General features: G+C 43.0%; 4 protein-coding genes across 5 annotated transcripts; 3 read left to right on the plus strand and 1 right to left on the minus strand.

The window, feature by feature from the left end:
* Window positions 1–2,481: 2,481 nt before the first annotated feature.
* Window positions 2,482–9,366, plus strand: LOC135635510 (ranBP2-type zinc finger protein At1g67325-like). 2 transcript variants are annotated; one of them, XM_065146620.1, is made up of 8 exons: window positions 2,482–2,624; window positions 2,809–2,854; window positions 5,231–5,358; window positions 5,970–6,186; window positions 6,408–6,535; window positions 6,624–6,684; window positions 7,960–8,072; window positions 8,916–9,366. In XM_065146620.1, exons 1-8 carry the CDS (start codon window positions 2,610–2,612, stop codon window positions 9,054–9,056), a joined length of 849 nt encoding a protein of 282 aa, XP_065002692.1. In that variant the 5' UTR covers window positions 2,482–2,609; the 3' UTR covers window positions 9,057–9,366. The 2 variants fall into 2 exon arrangements, with proteins under 2 accessions (XP_065002692.1, XP_065002693.1); XM_065146621.1 differs by having other exon boundaries at window positions 5,231–5,349.
* Window positions 9,367–9,433: 67 nt separating this feature from the next.
* On the plus strand, window positions 9,434–11,781 carry LOC135635509 (pentatricopeptide repeat-containing protein At2g44880-like). The gene has a single exon (XM_065146619.1). The coding sequence runs from the start codon at window positions 9,570–9,572 to the stop codon at window positions 11,490–11,492; it is 1,923 nt and encodes a 640-aa protein (XP_065002691.1). The 5' UTR covers window positions 9,434–9,569; the 3' UTR covers window positions 11,493–11,781.
* LOC103975597 (3-isopropylmalate dehydratase small subunit 1) lies at window positions 11,730–15,780 on the minus strand. Its single transcript, XM_009390643.3, has 2 exons — window positions 14,899–15,780; window positions 11,730–11,927 (listed from the first exon to the last, which is right to left on the minus strand). The coding sequence occupies exon 1, from the start codon at window positions 15,678–15,680 to the stop codon at window positions 14,901–14,903; it is 780 nt and encodes a 259-aa protein (XP_009388918.2). The 5' UTR covers window positions 15,681–15,780; the 3' UTR covers window positions 11,730–11,927; window positions 14,899–14,900.
* Window positions 15,781–16,265: 485 nt separating this feature from the next.
* LOC103975510 (deSI-like protein At4g17486) lies at window positions 16,266–20,206 on the plus strand. The gene is made up of 4 exons (XM_009390529.3): window positions 16,266–16,664; window positions 18,489–18,776; window positions 18,855–18,935; window positions 19,973–20,206. The coding sequence occupies exons 1-4, from the start codon at window positions 16,493–16,495 to the stop codon at window positions 20,113–20,115; spliced, it is 684 nt and encodes a 227-aa protein (XP_009388804.2). The 5' UTR covers window positions 16,266–16,492; the 3' UTR covers window positions 20,116–20,206.
* The last annotated feature ends 383 nt before the right edge of the window (window positions 20,207–20,589 follow it).

A 20,589-nucleotide genomic window follows, 5' to 3' on the forward strand; every position in this document is an offset into this window, starting at 1 on the left:
GAGGCAGCGTGATGGCTGCGGCGTGTTGGCTGCGCATGAGGCGGAGGGGCCGAGGCAGCGTGATGGCTGTAGCGTGTTGGTTGCGCATGAGGCCGAGGGGCCGAGGCAGCGTGATGGCTGCAGCGTGTTGGCTGCGCATGGGGCCGCGGTAGCAAGCTGCGCTGGCTGTTCGCGCGCGGGGTGCCGACGCGGTCGGGCTGGCCGTGCGCGTGTGACCGAGGGGTCGAGGCAGCGTTGGCTGCGCACGGTACTGAGGGGCCGAGGTAGCGTTTTGGCTGTAGCGCGTTGCTGCGCATGAGGCCGAGGGGCCGAGGCAGCGTGATGGCTGCGCGCGTGGGGCCGAAGCCCTCGCGGGTTGGCCGCGCGCTTGGGACCGAGGCAGCAGGTTGCGCCGTCGGCCGAGCAGCTGAGGCATGCGGCCGGTATGGGGCCGAAGGGTCAAGGCAGCGGGCTGCACCGTCAGCCGAGCAGCTGACGCGGGCTGGCCGCGCATGGGGTCGAGGTAGCATGTTGTGCCGTCAGCCGAAGAGCTAACGTGGGGTGGCCGCGCATGGGGCCGAGGCAGCAAGCTGCGCTGGCTGTTCGCGCGCGGGGTGCCGACGCGGTCGGGCTGGCCGTGCGCGTGTGACCGAGGGGTCGAGGCAGCGTTGGCTGCGCACGGTGCTGAGGGGCCGAGGCAGCGTATTGGCTGCAGCGCGTTGCTGCGCATGAGGCCGAGGGGCCGAGGCAGCGTGATGGCTGCGCGCGTGGGGTCGAAGCCCTCGCGGGTTGGCCGCGCGCTTGGGACCGAGGCAGCAGGTTGCGCCGTCGGCCGAGCAGTTGAGGCATGCAGCCGGTATGGGGCCGAAGGGTCAAGGCAGCGGGCTGCACCGTCAGCCGAGCAGCTGACGCGGGCTGGCCGCGCATGGGGTCGAGGTAGCATGTTGTGCCGTCAGCCGAAGAGCTGACGTGGGGTGGCCGCGCATGGGGCCGAGGCAGCGTAGTGCTTGCTGTGCATGAGGCTGAGGTAGCAGCGTGTTGGCTGCGCCTGAGGCCGAGTGGCCAAGGCAGCGAGGCTGCTTGCTGGCTGCGCACGAGGCCGAGTGGCCGAGGCAGCGAGGCTGCTTGCTGGCTGCGGACGAGGCCGAGGAGCCGAGGCAGCGAGGCAGCAAGGCAATAAGGCAGCGAGGCAGCAAGGCAGCGTGCTACTTGCTGCGCATGAGGCCGAGTGGCCGAGGCAGCGAGGCTGCTTGCTGTATATATATATGTATATATAAATATATATACATATGCATATATCTATATATATACATATAATTTATTTTTAATTTAATTAGGTTACGACGCGTGGCAGGTTAAACCTGATGCGGACAGCATCTGTTTAAGCCGTGGCCTCGGGGCCGATGCGGCTTGGTTCGGGTCCGGAATGCAGTGATCTCCGTGAGGGGCGCTCCTCGAGGTCTCCCGGCGGCTGTGCGTGGCGGTTCGGGTCGGGACGTCGGGTCCGTAGGTCGACCGCAGCTCGGGTCGGCGACAGGTCGGCGGCAGCTCGGGTTGGCAGGTCGGCACAGCTCGGGTCGGCAGGTCGGCCACAACACCTGAAGAGTCGACCGTCTGGTACTTGCACAAAGGTCGGGCCGAGGCGCTCGGCCCGACCCCTCCGACGGCTAAGTTAGCGATGTGGAGGGGGTTTTGGAGGAAGAGATGCCTCCTTCCAAGTGTGGAGTGTGAGTGTGTCCTCCGAAGTGGGAGTTTTTTTCCCTCTCCGTCCCCCCTCTTCTAATGAGCAAGAGGGTATTTATAGGGAAGCAATCTGCTTCCTAAGCTGCCCACTTGCAGGGGGCAGGTCGGCATTAATGTGTCTCGATCAACGTGTTAGACTTGAGTTTTGACAGGGGCCAGGCTGGTATTAATGGCGCCTCAGTCAACGTGTTGGTCAGTTTGATCAGGTGCTGAGGTGTGATGGGACAGGTGACGTCAGCCCGTCTTGTCGCCATTATTTCCCTCATCAAAACCCTCGCCCGAGCCAAGTAGATACTTTTGGTTGGTTGGCTAAGTGTGCAAGCCTCGATCAAACACGATCAAGAGATCATAAGATAATTATATATATATATATATATATTTATATATATATATGTATATAGATAGATAGATAGATAGATAGATAGATATATATATATATATATATATATATATATATATATATATACATATATGTATATATATATACATATATGTATATATAGATATATATATGTATATATAGATACATATATGTATATATATATATATATATATATATATATATATATATATGTATATATGTATATATATGCATATATCTATATATATACATATATATATATACATATACATATATATATACATATAATTTATTTTTAATTTAATTAGGTAACGACGCGTGGCAGGTTAAACCCCCGGCCGAGCCAAGTAGATACTTTTGGTTGGTTGGCTAAGTGTGCAAGCCTCGATCAAACTCGATCAAGAGATCATAAGATAACTCGACCGCCCTGCACTGGACTCACCCTTTCGGCATCCGCGAGTCACCGCCCTGCTCGAAGCCGGCGCTTTCCCTTACAGCGTGCCTTCCGCTCCTCCCCCTTCGTCTCATGTCTTCCACCAAGGTGATCTCCGTTTTCCCTCTCCCTTTCCCTCTCGCTCTGGAGTTCATACCATATCCATTGGGTTCTGATCGGACAGTCGGGCATTAGGGTTTCGATTCCGTTCTTTGATCTCTTGATTCTTGTTCTGGCTAAGAAATCTGTTTGTCGTGGTGGTGATTGGTTCTCCTCGTTGTTTCTTGTTCAGATGGATGATCGAGGCTCAGTACGATCCAAAAGGCCCCGCAGCGAGGGTAGGGTTTTAATCAAGGCAATTGTTGTTGTTGTTACTCTTGGTTTGTGTCTGATGTTGGTATGGCTGTTGGCTTGGTGGAGTTCTTGCTACCATGTTTTTTTCTATTGGTTTACGTTTTTGAAAATGGTACTGTCAAATATTGCACATCATTATGCATATTTGTTTGTTGGCTTTTCAAAAGAAGGGTGGAGGTATCGCCGCTAGAATTATGCTTGCTTGATGTCCAAGTAAGGTTGAAAAGGGGATAATGTTTTCAGCATGATTCACTGTGTCCTTAGAAATAAGTGATTAAAGGTGAGCTAAATTAGAACAAGTGACTAAGAGCAACGAATTTATAACTAAGAATTATCAAAAAGCTAGACAACTAAGAATATGCTTTTTAACCTTATAAAACATGGATGAAAACCATTTAATGAAATAAGAGCAGGTTCTTTTGGACCAAAAATAAATTGTACAATGTGAGCACATGGAACATCTAAATTTTAACCTTATAGAAACTGGACTTAATTATAGGAAAACTCTAAGACTAGGCCTTGAAATCCTAACCTAGTTGGCAGTTGGCACGCAGCCATTAACCAATAGCATCAGAGCTAGTCCTTCTTTTGGCTAGGGATAAGAAAGGATGGTAACTAAATGATATAAAGTATTAGGTTTGTCAAATCATCTGGTTGGCTCATGTGAATATTGTAAGTTTATGCTTTTCTTGGTTGGAAATGGAGAAAGTTAATTATTTCTATGGCAAATTTCTACAGTCAATAATGGAATATCTCATGATGGCATGGTGTGAAACCATTTTTCGATCATCCATTGAATTTGAGGTTGTACGAAACTGCTTGTAGGTAAACCATGTTGCTGCAAACTTTGAGGTGCGGTGGCACAGAATTTGTCCTGAGATTCCTGTCCTCGGTTGTAGACTGTGGTGCAAGAAAAAGGCTTCTCATACTCTTGGAGTTATTGTCGAAGTCAGTGTCTCTTAATAGTTTGCAACATGGCTAAGAGTGTTTGGTTTAACTGTTGCAAGTTTTGTAACATCTGAAAAAGGATAAATAGCTAACACTCAATTTATAATTTCTATATGGACAATATAGCTTTCGAGTGAGTCATGTAAGGACTTTGTGATGTCACCAGGCGCCCAGGTGAGGTGAGGTGAAATGAGGCCCGAGCGCTCGCCTATTGGGCTGGGCAGGCGACTTCACTCAACTGTGGTCCAAGGCTCACCTGGGTTCCCCGTCTCTCCCCCTTGCCTCCATAGGCCTCGTTGTAGTTCCCCCATTCCCCATTCGCTCTTTCCCCTTCCCCGTTCACCGCTTCCTTCTTTGTTGTTTGTCAATTTTTATGGTTATGTTTCAATTTTTAGATAAATCAAAGTTGATTATTTTTGTTCAAGTTTGTGAGAACAGCTGCCTGCTTTGCTGTTTGTCTAAGTTTGTGAGAACAGCGGCTGCCTTCTAGGTTTAGTTGACTTGGGAACTCTAATAGAGCTTGAGCAGCCCTGTTTCTATTAATTAAAAGCAGCTGTTTATTTTTATTAATCAGGATATATAATTTTTAAATTATAATATTCGGGAGCGTCTCGCTTCACTCGGACGAGTGCCTAGCCTCAAGCATTTTGGGACCGTGGTGCCTTGTGGCGCTTAGTGCTTTTGACTACACTGGTAGGACTAAAATTTTTTGTTATCCACAACAGACAATAAATCCTGCATATCAACGATGCTTTTAACAGTACTTTTCAAGAGAAACATACTTCAACGGCTGGATGTTTGTAATTTATGGTTTAGCAAGAAAATATTATATTGTGACTCGTATGTCCTAGGTTCAAACTGTTGAACAATGTCTCCCCAATCGACAATGTGTCATTCAAAGAGGTTTCCTTTTTGCTCTTCATTTATTTTGTGTTTTTTATCGTATGTCCTGTTTAACTTGTTTTCTTTATGTCCTGATAATCGTGTGGGTGTTTGTTATATCATGTATGGAAGAACAAACAAAACAATTACCTTTCTCCTCTCATACCTCTGTGGCTATTATTTTGATAAATCAAGTGCTATAGTTGTAGTGCTGCTATTTCCTTTTGAAATTTCTGTTTTCTATGGTCTCTGTCACAGTTGATTGTCTTGTATTTTTCCATGTTATACTTGCAGAATCTCAATTGTCTTTCTCTTGCTACTCTATGTTTTACTGAATGCAGATACTTTATCTATATTCTATAGTCTTCTTTCTTATTCTTTTTCTGGGATGCTTCTGGGACTTCTACATATGTAGGTAGTTTAGGATCTGTCTTCAGCTTGCAGTTGAAGAAGGCATCATATTTCATCTCGTTATGCAATAATTTATGTATTAATACTAAGTCTGAATATTCTTTTGGAATTTTTTAAAGGTTTTAGGCGTGATGGAGATTGGACTTGCCCTCAATGTGGAAATGTGAACTTCAGTTTTAGGACAGCATGCAATCGTGGAAGTTGTGGTGCTGCCCGGCCATCTGCCAGTCCCAGTCCAGTGAGCTTAGTTTAGTTCTGTCATAAGGATCAGTACAATGCTTGTTTTAGCTGCCTATTCAGTTTGATATGTTCTATTGATGGGACTGTTACAGATATACATGATTATGATTTCTATATACCATGATCATGGTTCCCTTACCATGATTGCTGTGACTTGATGAAAGAAATAAGAATATTCCTGATGCAACATTCTTAGTAGATTGAATGTGGCATCTGATTAAAGAGCCCATATAATCATTTGATGGCGAAATCTTATACAATTTGCATTGTATCATATTCAAGTAAGAGCAGGTTCTGGACTAGAGAGTTATTTGCTTGCAATTACTGTACTGTGTCATGAATTGTGAAGCATTTTATATTGGGAAACAAAGTAACAGTAAATGGATTCACTCTGCTGCATTTGTGCAACTTTGACATAAAATTCTTGCCACATTATTTTCTTCAGTTCCTATCTGTCTTGACGAGAAGATTCTTTTGTGGAATATACTTCAAATTATATGGATGTGTTTAAACACATCACACTTCAAGATTTAACTTGATCTTCCTGTATGACACATTCTTGTTTTGTTTTTATTAGAGATTTGAGTAGTTTTTGTGACTTATTTTATTGCTTTGCAGATAACTAGAACAACGCCTGTCCATGGTACTTTTGATCATCCAGGGCCTAGTTATTATGGTGATGTCGGGGGTCCACCACCCATGCGACTTGGAATGTTGAGTGGCTATCCTTCCTCCTTTACACTTCATCGGATGCAGTATGGTTATGGACCACCCAGTGGTGCTCCTGGCCCATACAGTCTTCTCTCTCCATATGGTCCATCAAGACCTCTAGGAGGTTCTCTCTCTTTCTCCCTTGAGTGTGCATATGTATGGATGATCCTCTGTTTCCTATTATGAGTGCATGCTCTTTTGCTTTGTATACATTCAGGAAATTTTTCATGCTATCGCGTTTTGTTATTGTTGTTGTCGTCATCATGTTGATGTGAAATTTTTTCCGTGTTTGACATATGTTGCATGCACACAAGTGATTTTCTTTTCCATTTATGGATGCTGCAGTTTATGGTTATGGCCCTGGTCCTGTCATGGATGGATATGGTGGCCCTGGTACTGTCATGGATGGATATGGTGGCCCTGGTCCTATCATGGACAGATATGGCTATGGGTACGAAGGATCTCCAATGCCGGTACACTTTAATTTCTCAAAGTATATTATTTTAGGCTTCTGAATATTTCTGTTGTTTGACTAATGATTCCCAAACTTGGATTGTAAAGACATCAGGTCCAGCATCTAGAGAGCTGTTTGATAATAGTACTTCACGTAAACGTCGTGGAGGTAAATTCATTATTTTCAGTGTGATCTTTTTAGAATTTGTTTTTTTAAAGATTCATGCTGACTTCTCTTTTAAGTCTCAAATTATCATTAGTCCAATGCATAAACTATAAATGAACATTATGCCCTGTAGTGATTGCAGCTAAGCTTTGAACAACATGTTTGACCACTGCAATTTCAAAATATATGGTTTCTTGTAATGGTATCATAGAAAGCACATCCATCTAGTATATTAAAATTTGCCCATTCATATAAGCTGGATGCGAAGATGTAGTACCTTTTGTTTAAGCAATTTTATAATTCATCAAAAAATGGTAAAACTAATATCTTCTTCAAATACTTGGATTATTGGGCATTCTGAAGTAATAAATTTCATTGATCGATGATAGCATCTAAATTGGTTATTTCATAGAAAGATCATAATGGAATGCGATTATCATATATTTTTGTCGCTTTTGTTGCTTGCTGAATGAACTGCGATGTAAAATGATAAGATGCCACATGTCAAGTATAGTTGTCCATGTCTAGGATCAGTATATATAAAACAAAATCATAATCCACTTGATTAGATACATAGAAGAAACTTTCATAAATCTATTTAATACTGCTTCTTATTCAATGTTGGTTCATTCTAGTGTTCAGTTAAGCATATTGGAAGAAATAAGCCTAGTGTTGCAGCACATCGTTGAATTACGAAATTAGTCTATTCTCAAATCTAGTGAGAACCTTACTCGGTTCATCATAGTGGAAACTGCTAGGCGTACTTAGCATTGGAATGACAGGATATCATGGGAAATGGTATATCCTATTCACTAGTATGGTACTATAGTTGAACAGCATAGGTGAGAAAAAGAATGCATCCGTGGAGAATCAGAATTGAATTAAGTGAAGATTACTGAGTGTAGGAAGCCCACCTTTTACATGAAAGTGTTCCATTCAATGAGAAGAAAAAGTAACCTCTCTCTAATTATCTTTTAAACCATTGCTGTTCTTCTTGGCTATCTTCTGTATATTACATTCTAATGATGATTAGGGAAATTTATGACAAATGGCTTTTTGTGGTTATTTTTAAGTTTTTTCTATTGGTTAGTTTATGGCAACTGTCATTTGCTAGTATTTCTAATGATCTTGCTTATTTTATAGAGGGATTCTTTCAAACTAGTAGTTTTTAAGGGGTCTTACTTTGTGTCATATATCTTTTGGTTAAATCTAATATATTCTGGTTGAAACTAATGTTCTTTCTTGATCAGTCATAACATTTATTTGGATTTTGTGTAGGTCCTGATGGGTTATTGGAGGGTGATTGGATATGTCCTCAATGTGAGAATGTTAACTTTGCCTTCAGAACAACTTGTAACATGAAGAAATGTGGAACTCCTAAGCCTACCACTGTAAGTCTCTGTCTTTTTCTTTTGTTTCTTTTTCATTTATCCTATTTTCACCTGTTACCTTATTTCTATGTTGAACTATTTTCTAAAACATTGTGTCCCTAAAAGTACGGATATTCATCTATGGTGGTCATTGATTTAGTTTTTGCAAATAAAAATGGCTGTTGCTATCCACTGTGTTGATTGAATGGCTAGGATTGACCTAGAATTTCAGCGTAATGATTAATAAGTGGTTCCTTGAACTCCTAGGTTTAAGGACAATTTGATGCCCAAATTCTTTGATATTCTTGAATATCAACTATTGGCTGAGTGTTTTTAAGACAATGCAATGAGTTATAGTGTCATGCCTCGCATGCTCGCCTTTGCTTGGGATTTATTGGTTCATCAACCATACCTTCTGTAATATGAGAATTACATTTCGTACTTGGTGAACCTACATAGCACAAAGTTCTGAATTTAACACAACCATACCTGCCCGATCCTATGACTTCTGAACTAAACATTCATGTCCGACTAAGAGTTTCAAGTTTAGCTAGTCAGCTGAGTAAAGAAATACTTGAACAATAAGATTTCCGTGGTGATAAATGAGATAAGAATCTAGCATGGTTGGCTATCTTGGCGTAAAGCTATTATGACTTCTACGGCTGAGAAAAGTGGTAAAGTTGCTAGTTGCTAGTTGCATTTTGCATATTCTTTTACTGCTGGGGAAGCTAACTGAGCTTGTGGAGTACATCAGCTAAGCATGTCACCATGCTGTTTGTCGTGCATTTTGAAGGACTGATTCGTATTGGTGTCCTTTTGTTCTGTGATCCTTCGTGTGCTAACTTCTTCGCTGTTCATGGTTAGGCCCCAAACCGATACAGCAAGGATGTATCAGATGCCCCAGAAGGTAGCTGGACTTGTGACAAATGTAACAATCTCAATTATCCATTCCGGAACGTGTGCAACCGGAAAGGCTGTGAAAACGAGAAGCCTTCTTCTACTTAAAGCAAATAGCTCAGGGACCAATTGGCGCACTTCATATAGCCTCAATTGGATTCTTGACGCTAGGTTCGTCGGATTCTCCATTGCAGTTTACCAGCTTTTGCTAGTTGCTAAAATTCAATTTTGTCTCTCATCAACGGTCGTTTTCTGAGGTATTGCTGATGCACACATATATTGTGATGATGGAGACAATGCAAATTTATTTGGTTGTATGCATTTTCTGAGCATAGTTGGATCCCTTGTATTCGCTGTGGTACCATTAGGTTCTTTTAAGTTTTGGTACTGTTGAATAAAACCTCTCAGAATTGTAAGATGTCGCTGCGGCGTTGAACTGACTTGTTGTGATACTAAATAGGACAAGTTTGTAGTTTTATGTGCGTACATATGACGATGGTTTCTGCATGTTCGAGGGTCCAATTGACGACGGTGACCTGCACCGACTTCATTCTGCAACTGTGTCTAAGTTAGAAACAAAAGCTGCACCCTCGGGTGGTATGGCTACTCGACACCCCCGCTATGGGATCGGGTGGACGCATCGGAGAGCTTTGGACTCCCGAAGAGAGACACTGCTTCTACCTCCTCCAGCGAATCCCGTCTCAACCTGTGGCCACTTCCTCCGCCGCCGCCGCTACGCTCCTCAAAATCCAAGCCTTCCTCCTCCGACGCGGCACCCTCCACGCCAACCTCTCACTCTTCACCCGCCTCATCTCCGCCTTCTCTGACCTCGCCGCTCTCGCCTCTCCCCTCGTCGCTGCCGCCCTCCTACGCCACGCCCGCCGCCTGTTCGACTGCCGCCCCTCCCAGGACGCCTTCCTCTGCGGTTCCTTCATCCGGGCCCTCGTGCGCAATCGCCTCTTCCGCGAGTCAATCTTCCTCTACAGGGATCTGTTGAGGCACCCGCCTTCCCCTGTCGAGCCTCCCTTCTCCCCCGACGGCTACACCTTTCCCTTGCTCCTCAAGGCCTGTGCCGCCCTCTCCGGCGACCCATCGGAACATAGAGAAGGGCCTCAACTCCACTCACACGTTATCAAGACGGGATTTTGCGGCCATGCCTTCTCGTCCACCGGATTGGTCGACATGTACGCAAAAACCAGCGACATGACATCTGCGAGGAAGGTGTTTGATGATATGCCGCTGAAGAGTCTGGCATCGTGGACCTCGATGGCCATCGGTTACGCAAGGGGTGGCGAAGCAGGTGCTGCCATGGAATTGTTTCAGTTGATGCCCGAGAAGGACACGGCAGCCTTCAATGCGATGATCGATGTTTTCGTGAAGAAAGGCCACATGGCTTCCGCCAGGCGACTGTTCGACGAGATGAGTGATCGAAACGTCGTTTCTTGGACCAGCTTGATCTCAGGGTATTGCAAGGTCGGGGACATGGAGGCAGCCAGCGTACTGTTCGATGCAATGCCAGAGAAGAATCTCTACTCCTGGAACGTGATGATTGGTGGGCATTGCCAGAACAGACAGCCCCATCAGGCACTGGAATTATTTCGGGAGCTGCAGTCCACTTGCTGCCTTCCTCAACCCGACAATGTGACCCTCGTCAGTGTTCTCCCTGCAGTAGCTGATCTGGGCGCGATTGATCTCGGTAGGTGGATCCACAGCTACGCTCGAAGAAAAGGCCTGGATCAGGTGATCACCGTTTCTATCGCACTAGTCGACATGTATGCTAAATGTGGGGATGTCTGCGAGGCGAGACGAGTCTTCGACGCCATGCCGATCAAGGATACAGCCGCGTGGAACGCCATGATCAATGGGCTTGCCGTGAATGGTCGAGCGAAGGCGGCGTTAGCTGTGTTCACTGAGATGCGGCGAGCCGGGGTCTGCCCGAACGAGGTGACAATGATCGGGGTTTTGTCCGCTTGCAGCCACGGTGGGCTGGTCGAGGAAGGTCGGAGGTGGTTCAATGAGATGGAGGCACTCCATGTCGAGCGCAGGGTCGAGCACTACGGCTGCATGGTCGACTTACTGGGACGAAGTGGGCGTCTCGGGGAAGCCGAGACGCTGCTCGAAGAAATGCCCTGCGGTCCTAACGGGATAGTCTTGAGCTCTTTGCTCTTTGCCTGTGGGCGCCATGGGGATATGGTGAGGGCCGAGAGAGCCATGCGGAGGGCAAGTGCGGTTGAGCCTGGCAACTGGAGGAACTACGTCGTGATGAGGAATCTGTACGCAAGGAAGAAGAAATGGAGGGACGTGGAGAGGATGCAGGAAGCCGTGAGGGACCATGGGGGCAAGAGGGAGGCAGGATGTAGTGTGGTTGAGGTTGGCCACAGGGCTTGGGAGTTCGTATCGGGCGACAGAGTTCACCCTCAGAGCCAGTCCATATACGAGCTGCTTGATGAATTGCTGCAGCAGATCAAAGGGCAAGGGGAGGAGGAGGAAGACAGGTTAATCCTCGCAAGCGAAGTCCAAAGCACATCTGTCGCTGTGAGCTGAGCCACAACATGCTGGCAATTGGAGTTCATCGCAGTCTATATGAGTCCACAGCCTGTAATTCCAAGCACCATCACTCAATTACTTGATTGTTTCATCCCAGCAAGGAGGACGGAGACTCTTAAATTTACAGCTCCAACATAGGAAATTAAAAGAACATTCAGATGGAGAACAGAGAGGTTGTGATGATATCCTGCAGACATGCACTTCATTAATGCTTTGACAGAAATACCCATGTCATGCAACAAAAAGTTGAATCAAATTGAGGCAGCGCAATGTCTGTTGATCACAATATCCGCATAACTGTTACAAGGAGCAGATTTTATTACACCATGTTTATAGATCTTTCCAAGAGAAAGTAGAACAGGCAAATTTTTGATCACACAACTAAAGGAGTACTTGATCGATCAAAAGTTGCAATAACCCGCAAGATCGTCCCTGTAAGCATAATAGACAATTGGATTAACTGACACATAGGATACTTCATATAATCTTGCAATCAAACTTGGAAAAATAAACCATCGACGCACGGGGCGAATTCTCGAGGAAATCCCTCTTTCGGGTTTTTTTGGAAGGTGCCCCTCCTTTTTCATATTTCTCAAGGGACCGCTACATAATCCTCGTAATACTCTTTATTGATGCAACAACAGCTATCTTTTTTAATGGACTCGTCCATGAACTAGTCTATGCGATGAATTGGTCCAATTCCTCAGTTACAATGTTTTTGAATAGGCTCATAGGTTTTTCAAAATATTATAAGCCTATTCAAAAACAAAAAGAAAATGCTGTGACTGACATGAAGGACTTCCTATTTGTTTGCTGTTGTATCCAAACTAATAAAAATATATATTTCAAACCATATATTTTATATGAGCTGATTTGTGTTACATTTTGAGTTAATTTGCTTCAATTATAATATTTTTTGAATAGGCTTATAATGTTTTGGTAGAGGTGCCAAAAATACTGAAGTCTATTAAAAAACATTGTTCTTATTCCTAAACCAATAAGGATAATTATTTGAAATCCTGTTTTGCATATATGCTAATTTCTATGGGGTTTTGAGTCTATCTGATTATAGTATCTTTGGATAAGCTTATAGCGGTTTGGTAGAGGTGCCAAAAACACTATAAGCCTACCCAAAATTGACATAAAAACATTTCTATTTGGTTGTTCTTGTTCCTAAAGTAATAAGACTAATTGTTTGGAAACCTATTTTGTATATAAGTTGATTTCTATTAGGCTTTGAATCAATTTATCCCAATTATAATGTTTTTGAATAAGCTTAAGGGTTTTGATGAAAGGACCAGAAACATTATAAACCTATTAAAAAACATTGTAACAGAGTCTGACAGACATATCATCAATATAATAGTAGATTCACAAACATATCATCAATCAACGAGAAATATCACAAACATCTAACAACATATTCAACAAGAAAGAAATGTTGGGGCTGAGGTGCCAAATTAGAATGAGATGGGAATAGAATTATTTAAGAAGTTAAATTCTCCCTGTTTTAGTGGCGAATCTAATCGATTGGTAGCAAAACAATGGATGATACAATGGAGAAAATATTTTATGTATTAAATTGTTCTAATGACCAGAAGGTCTCTTTTGCTACCTTTATATTGGAAGGAGAGATTAAGTGGAGAACGACTAAAAGAATTTCCAAAGTCAGGCAGGAGTCTTATCACTTGGAGAATATTCTTCAAAAAATTTAATGAATTGTACTTTCTTGATTGCATCAAAGATTAGAAAGAGATGGAGTTGTGAAATCTCATCCAAGAAAATTTGATAATTGGATAGTATTAAGCTAAATTCATTGAACTTTTTAGATTTGCTATTCATATGACTAATGATGAATCTAGAAAGACAAAATAATTTGAATGGGGGCCAAGGCCAACTATAAAGAAGTCGAATTTTAGTTTTAAAACTCAAAACTTATGTTAGTGCTGCTGATAGAATTATGATAACTAAAAGAGATATAAAGGAAATACAGGAGATCAGAGATAAGAAGGGTAAGGCCAAGCTCACCAATAATAATAATAAAAAAGAAAATGAATCAAAAGTTGGTGACAAGAGGTTTAAGATATTGTGCAAGATGTAGGAAAAATCATGAAAAACGTAAGAATTAGATACACTTCTTCTCAAATAATCAAAAAGACAGATTTGAGAAAGAGGAGCCACAACATCATGTGCAAAATATGGAAACAATCATAAAAAGAATAGGAATTAGACATTCTTCTTCTCAAATAACCAAAAAGATAACATTCTCCAACAAATTTTCTCCCGATGCACAAGAAGAAAAAAATAATTTAAGAAAAATCAGATCTCTGTGGGATATTATCCTATGCCTAAATCCTAAGTCTAATAGCTAAAGATTTCCCCAGCAGAAATGATATATAAAAGTAGGAGCCTCAGACACTAGCTCAAAGGTCCTACGTATGTATAGCAGGGGTGCACATCAGTGGGATTTACGCCAGCTTCATCATAACCAAATGTATATAGGATGAACCTGAAATCCATAACTGAGAGAGTTCCAGCTTGGAAGTGGATTCAAGTTGGAATTTAGCTTGATAAGAGAATTCCATTGTGTTTACCCTCTGGACCCAATCATGCTTGAGCAAGTCCGATCAATTTGAGTGAACCTTCCACCACATGACCCTATACCAATCAACGCAAGCAGCAATGCAATGGAATCAAGTTTACGGGACAATCTCCTCAAAGATTCATCATAGGAGCCAAAAGAAATTGACCGAAGAAAGGAACAAAAAGGAAAAACGACCAAATGCACAAAAATTAATATGCTGAAAGTGCTAAAAAATCAGTCTCTGTTTAATTGACTTTATGCTCAATAACTTCTAAGAGAAGAGAAGGATGCAACTACTCCATCTATAATCATTGATCGGATATACAGGTCAAGTCCGTGTGGAATAAGATTGATTCACGTCAACTAGTTGGATGACATGACTATTTATTGCATGATGTACTGCTAAAGACTACAAGCTAGGCAAAAGTCAGTGAGAGTTAATAATGTCCAGGGAATTCTTAGAAGTAGAAAGACACCAAACTCGATTTCCCTAAAATTGAGGCAATAGCTTGAGAAACAAAAGAATGGTTGCATCCTCCTCTAAAACAAATGTATTGGAACCATTCTATACGACATGTGATATCACCCAACATGTGATCCTCTCAGTCTAATTAAGCTTTAAACACAATATCTTCTGCTGTGATATCACCTTAAGCCAGTAGATGAGACATGATTTATCGATTTATATTCGGAACAGTTTTCTTGAACCTAATGATATTATCAATGAACAAACACCTTCCCAATTCAATTGATAAGCCGAACACATGCAAGGCTACAGTTTCTGACCAAGATTCAAATGATGAGGAAAAAAGTTCATACCTTTAATTTGACGGCGAAGCAATCATACCAGTCTTCCGCGCGTAAGCAAAGATCCCTCCAGCGTCAATCACCGGCCCGGCATCCCCAATCGGCTTCAACTTGTACTCCTTCCCGGTCGTGTGATTCACCAGCAGATTCTCCCCGAGCTCAACCGTCACGATGTCCCCCGTGGTGCACTCCTTCCACAACCCAACCCCTTCGGACTCCACCGGGTAGACCTCGCCGGTGGCCACCGAGTTCCGGAAGAAGATCCTGGCGTAGGACTCCGCGACGACGGCCCTGGCGCCGGCAGCGCCCAGGGCGACGGGGGCGTGCTCGCGGGAGGAGCCGCATCCGAAGTTGGCGCCGGCAATGATGACGGGAAAGCGCGTGCGCGTGGCGCCGGGGCCAACGAAGGGGGTGGTGTAGGCGGCGGAGGGGAGGCCGACGAGGGCGTAGGAGCCGAGCTTCTTGTACTCGTCAGGGTTGGAAGGGACGAGGGTGAGGTACTCCGCGGGGATGATCTGGTCGGTGTCGATGTTGTCGCCGAGGACGTAGCAGGGGCCGTGGAAGGTGGCGGGAGCGGTCTCGGCGGGGGCGGATGTCGCGCGGGGTGGGCGGCGGAGGGGGAGGTGTTTGGGGGCGGAGCGAGAAGCGAGGGTTGGGCAAGAGGAAGAGATGCGCTTGGGGAAGGATAGCCCGTGGCGGAGGCGGGAGATGAGGAGGGCGTGAGTGGCGTGGCAAGAGAAGGAAGGCTTTGCGCCCACCGTTGCCGCAGCAGAGGCTGCCGCCGCCATGGCCATGCTCGAGACGCAGCTATGCGATGGAAGCCCCAATGCTTCTGCTCCTTCAACTGTCACACCTCATCATATCGACTTGACCAAGTGGCGACAGCGTGTATGGCTTCCTTCGGACTTAAAACCCTAAAGGGCACGTTTACATATACGTCCTTTGAAGGTCCGCAAATAGCATATATGGCTATTACAAATTTTAATATGACATGTACATGTAGCTCTGGCTGTATTTCGCGACTCGAGTCGTGGCTTCGGATTCTACGGATACCGACCCGAGTCCCACAACCCTCTTGCGCCACGCTGGCAGTCACGACCTGGAGCTGTCAACAAGCACGGCACGAAAGTCGACGTGTGAGAAACGGATTCGCGCCTGCTTGCCGGGTCGTCGGATTCGCTCGATCCACCAAGCATCAAACTACGTGAAATCCCATTCATGTTTAGCCAAGTGTCTACCAGCCTCGTGCGACCGATGAAACAAAGGCTGTTCCGTGCCATGTTCCAGACAGGGGAGCCTTACCCAGCTAATCCCCGCCTCCGTCTTCCTTCCCCCCGCTTTCTTCTCCACGTATATTATCGAAAGGTTCGAAAGGGAGAAACCTCGCCTCTCTTCTCCCTTTTTCCTCCCCCTCGAGAACGACGCTGTCCTCTCCGCGGAGAAGAAGGCCGGGGGCGAAATCTGAATCTAAATCTTGCCGTCATTTCGCCTCAATCCGATCTCGTGGTACCGGGATCCCGGTTCTTGAATCCGAGGCTGAATCGAGGCGTCGGAGATTGGGGATTCGATGTGGAATTAGGGTTTCTAGTGCCTGTTTGCTTCTATTATGTCTAATCGGGTCAACATGGTATCGAGATCTTCCCTCACGAAGAGTGTGAACAATGGGGACAAAGACGGGAGCGGCAGGACGCATCTCTACTTGAATGTTTATGATCTGACGCCGGTGAATAAATACCTGTACTGGTTTGGGCTCGGGGTCTTCCACTCTGGGATCGAAGGTGCGTTATCGTCGAGCTTCCCCACAAGATCTCGTCAGAGTTCAGGAATGGGGATCACGTTTGATTCATTTCTTTCATCTTCTATTTCCTGCTATTATTGTTTGTTTCTAACTAGGGATGCTTACTTTAGGAAATCAATTCGTTGACTCTTCATCCTTTAAAGAATCGTTGTTTCTTGTCACTGTTGATCGCTTCTACAACTTGCAATTATACAAATATTTCCTACTACTAAGTTGGGTTATGAATTTTTGGAACTTTGCTACATTGACGTACAAATAAAATAGGGCTAATTACATATTTGCTTCTGTAGTTATCTCCTCGTAAGATTAGGGTTTCTGGACTTTTAGAAGTCACTTTTAGATCCCCTTTCGAAATTGCTACGAGTTTAGTTCATTTTTCACCACATCGTTCATTTTTCACTTCTGTAGTTTAGTTCATTTTGCTACGAGGCTCCTACATGGAGTCCTCCGCCACTGCATTTGAGCTCCGACTGCGATCTTGGACCGAGATCCTGGCCGTGGAGTTCGACGGGCGATCGGGGCTTGGGGAGTCCGGACTCACGGCAGGGATGAGTTCGTGAGCCGTTGGCTGGTGGTTGCGACGGACGATGACGGCTCTGCTTTGCAGGTCATTGGTTCTGCTTTGCTTCAAATCAAACTATGGCTTTTTTCTTTTACACGAAGTTGGATTGGCTGCGTTGAGAGAGATGGAAGCAGAAATCAGATAGAGAATCTGGGGAAACAGAGAAGGCGAATATTTAATTTAGGTATTGTTCTATTTACTGATGACAATCCTAGAGTATGTAATTTCGAAACCGTAGGGGTCCATATATGATATTTATAAGTCGAGGGACTTTGATGCTATAAGGAGACAACTATAAGAGGAAATATGTAATTAGCCTAATAAAATATTACATTATTACTTGGTGAAAAAATGGTTCAATGAAGCTTTAAGAAACAGAGATGCTTCACAAAGTTGCCTTATTTCTTTGGGCTAAAGAATTTCCTAGAAGGAACATAATTTGTGATTTTTCTAATCACAATCAAATGCCTCAACCATATGATAAGCTTTGGATTAGTTAGATTTAGTTATAGCTCTTCTGCTTTATGAGCCTAAGGTAAATTTTAATGCAAGCAAATGCACATCACATCTTCTAAGTAGTTAGCAAGCATAAACTTGTTAAGGTAGCAGATGCTACATAAGTTTTCAATTCCATTAACCTTATATTCCCAATGAGAAAATGGGCCTTCATTTCCTTGGACAACTGATCTTTCTACTCAAGTTGGTTCATCAATGGCTCTTTTGTGCCGGACACCCATGGTAATTTCTTTCAAGTCCACTGTAATTTTGTGTGATGTTTTTTAGTCTTTTTGTAACTCTAACACAGTAAGTTTGTACTTATGGATCTTGGTGCAATCACTGCAGTGTCAATATGTTCTGTTTCTTCATTCTCTTTTATCTCTCATGATGAAAATGGCAAACTGACTGGTTCCACAATGGTGTCTAGTGAGACTGTGGAGTCATGGTATACAGTTTTTTATGGACAGAAATGCATTTAATATATCGAACAAACCTACAAGATCTTAAATGTGTGAATTAATCATTATGGTGGTTAGAGCAAGTGGAAGGTAAGCCATTGGGAGTGCCATAGTTTTGAGTTTTTCTTGGTCAATGGAAATTCCACAGAAATGAAGTTTTCATTTATTTTATCCCATAAGTCCTGTTTGACAATGATCTAATGGCATATTGACTTCATCTTGCTCCATTTTCACCATAGCTTTCTCTACTGTAATTTACGAAAGTTAAGTATACTTTTGCTTCTAGTTCATGGCATGGAGTATGGATTTGGAGCACATGAGTATCCAACTAGTGGAGTATTTGAGGTGGAACCGAAAAGCTGTCCCGGTTTTATCTTTAGACGCTCTGTGTGGCTGGGTACCACTGATATGTCTCGTTCAGAATTCCGCTTATTTATTGAAGACCTTGCTGGGAAATATCATGGTGACACCTATCATTTGATCATCAAGAACTGCAATCATTTTACAGATGAAGTCTGCATGCGTTTGACAGGAAAGCCAATTCCAGGATGGGTGAATAGACTTGCCCGATTAGGTCAGTATCTTATTTGAAACATGCTCTGTTACCACCAAATAGAAGGTATTAACTCATATGGAGATTGGGAAATTTCAGGATCATTCTGCAACTGTATTCTCCCAGGCAACATTCGGGTTTCAACGGTCGGACAGTTACCAACTCATCCAGCTTGTTCTGGTGAGTGGCCTATTTTGTAGTTTGGTTTTCCTGCTGTTGCAACCGCTCATGCAATAAGCAGCAAGTCGTTTGGACCAGTCTGACAGTATGGTAGTATCAAAACACAAGAATAGCAACAAAAATAGTTGAATGTTAAAATCATAACATAGTAGTTAGTCTTTTATCTACATAGGTTTAAGTTCATCGATCGGCTCCACTGAGCATTAACTGCATTGATAAAATCTATAGACATCTGTCTTTTTTCTATTGCTTCTCAATGTCTTCTTCCCCTTGTGGTCCTTACTAGATTTATTCATTACTTGGTGCAATATTTAAATTTTCAGGATTAACTCTTCATTTACATGATTTCTCCTTGCTATTCTCTACTGGTGCTACCTTAGTTTTGGTTAGAATGGCATCATTATGTAAAATTGCTTATATGTCTCAGTGCATTCAATGAAGGTCCATTTTCTTGGTATGATATTTCAAACTGCTGAAGATTTTGACACATAAAAGTCAACATTTTTATATTTTGCAAAGTTTGGATTCTTTCATATTATTTAGCATACAGTATGGTATTTATTAAAAATCAAAGAACTAGAAGTTTCAACTTTCTTATTTGGCCATGCCTGTTGTCCCATGATTGTAAAACGTTCTCATGTGCAAAAACACTTCGCTCTGACCTACAAACAATTGCATGTTTGTTTTCTGTGATAACACTTCGGAATAGCAGACATATTTGAGAACTGGGTTCATCCGTTTTCTCCCACTTCATGAAGCATTGAGTTATACACTGAAGACTAAGAACCATAAGGTTTCCCAACAAAGTAGAATTTCAGATCTGCAGATTGTTTTAACGAAGTGTGTGTTTAATGTAAATTCATTGTGCAAAAAAGTGAGTGGAGTAAAACTTTTACCCTGACAGACCAACTAAAGCAATGCACTTGGAAGTTTTTATGTTTTACATGGTGTGTTGCGATCAACTTGAGATTAGCTTTCATTTTGCCATGTTGTATAATTAACTATCAATTTCTTACTTAATAACATTATGTTTTCAGATGATGAGTCAGATTTGTTCGCTTGGTCATCCTCAGATGAAAGTGATGAGGAAGATGCAGACTGTCACCCCCTAAAGAAACCAAACATTGATTTTGTTCATTCAATTGACGAGCCATTACGGCTTGCTAGAGATGTCATGTAATATTTTTTCCTGCCACATTGTTTCTGTCTCTGTTTCTAACTTAACCACCAATTTTTACATGTACACGAGCAATCTTCTCTGTGGTTACTGATGCAAAGTCTTCACATCTAGTATATTGTCCACTACCTTGTTCTTTCCCAATGTATGAAGGATTGACGGTCTTTCCGCAACTTTGTGTGCGTGTGTATATATATATATATATATATATATATAATTTTATTGTAGTTTTTAACATTCGAATGCCGCCCTTTAAATTGGTTGTGGTTAATCATGCGAGGATCCAAGATTACATGGGCATAGTTTAAAGAGATGTAATTTATACTACTCGTGATACCAAAATATGGGGTTGTAATCGACCTACTAACTTTTTGTTCCTACATATACAATAATTGATTTATATTTTACAAAAAAAAAGAAGCTGTAGCACATAAATATTCTTCTCCAAAAATTGTACAACAGTTAGATATCTCTCCA

This window comes from Musa acuminata, chromosome BXJ3-4, assembly GCF_036884655.1.
Source record: "Musa acuminata AAA Group cultivar baxijiao chromosome BXJ3-4, Cavendish_Baxijiao_AAA, whole genome shotgun sequence".
NCBI classification, from domain to species: Eukaryota; Viridiplantae; Streptophyta; class Magnoliopsida; order Zingiberales; family Musaceae; genus Musa; species Musa acuminata.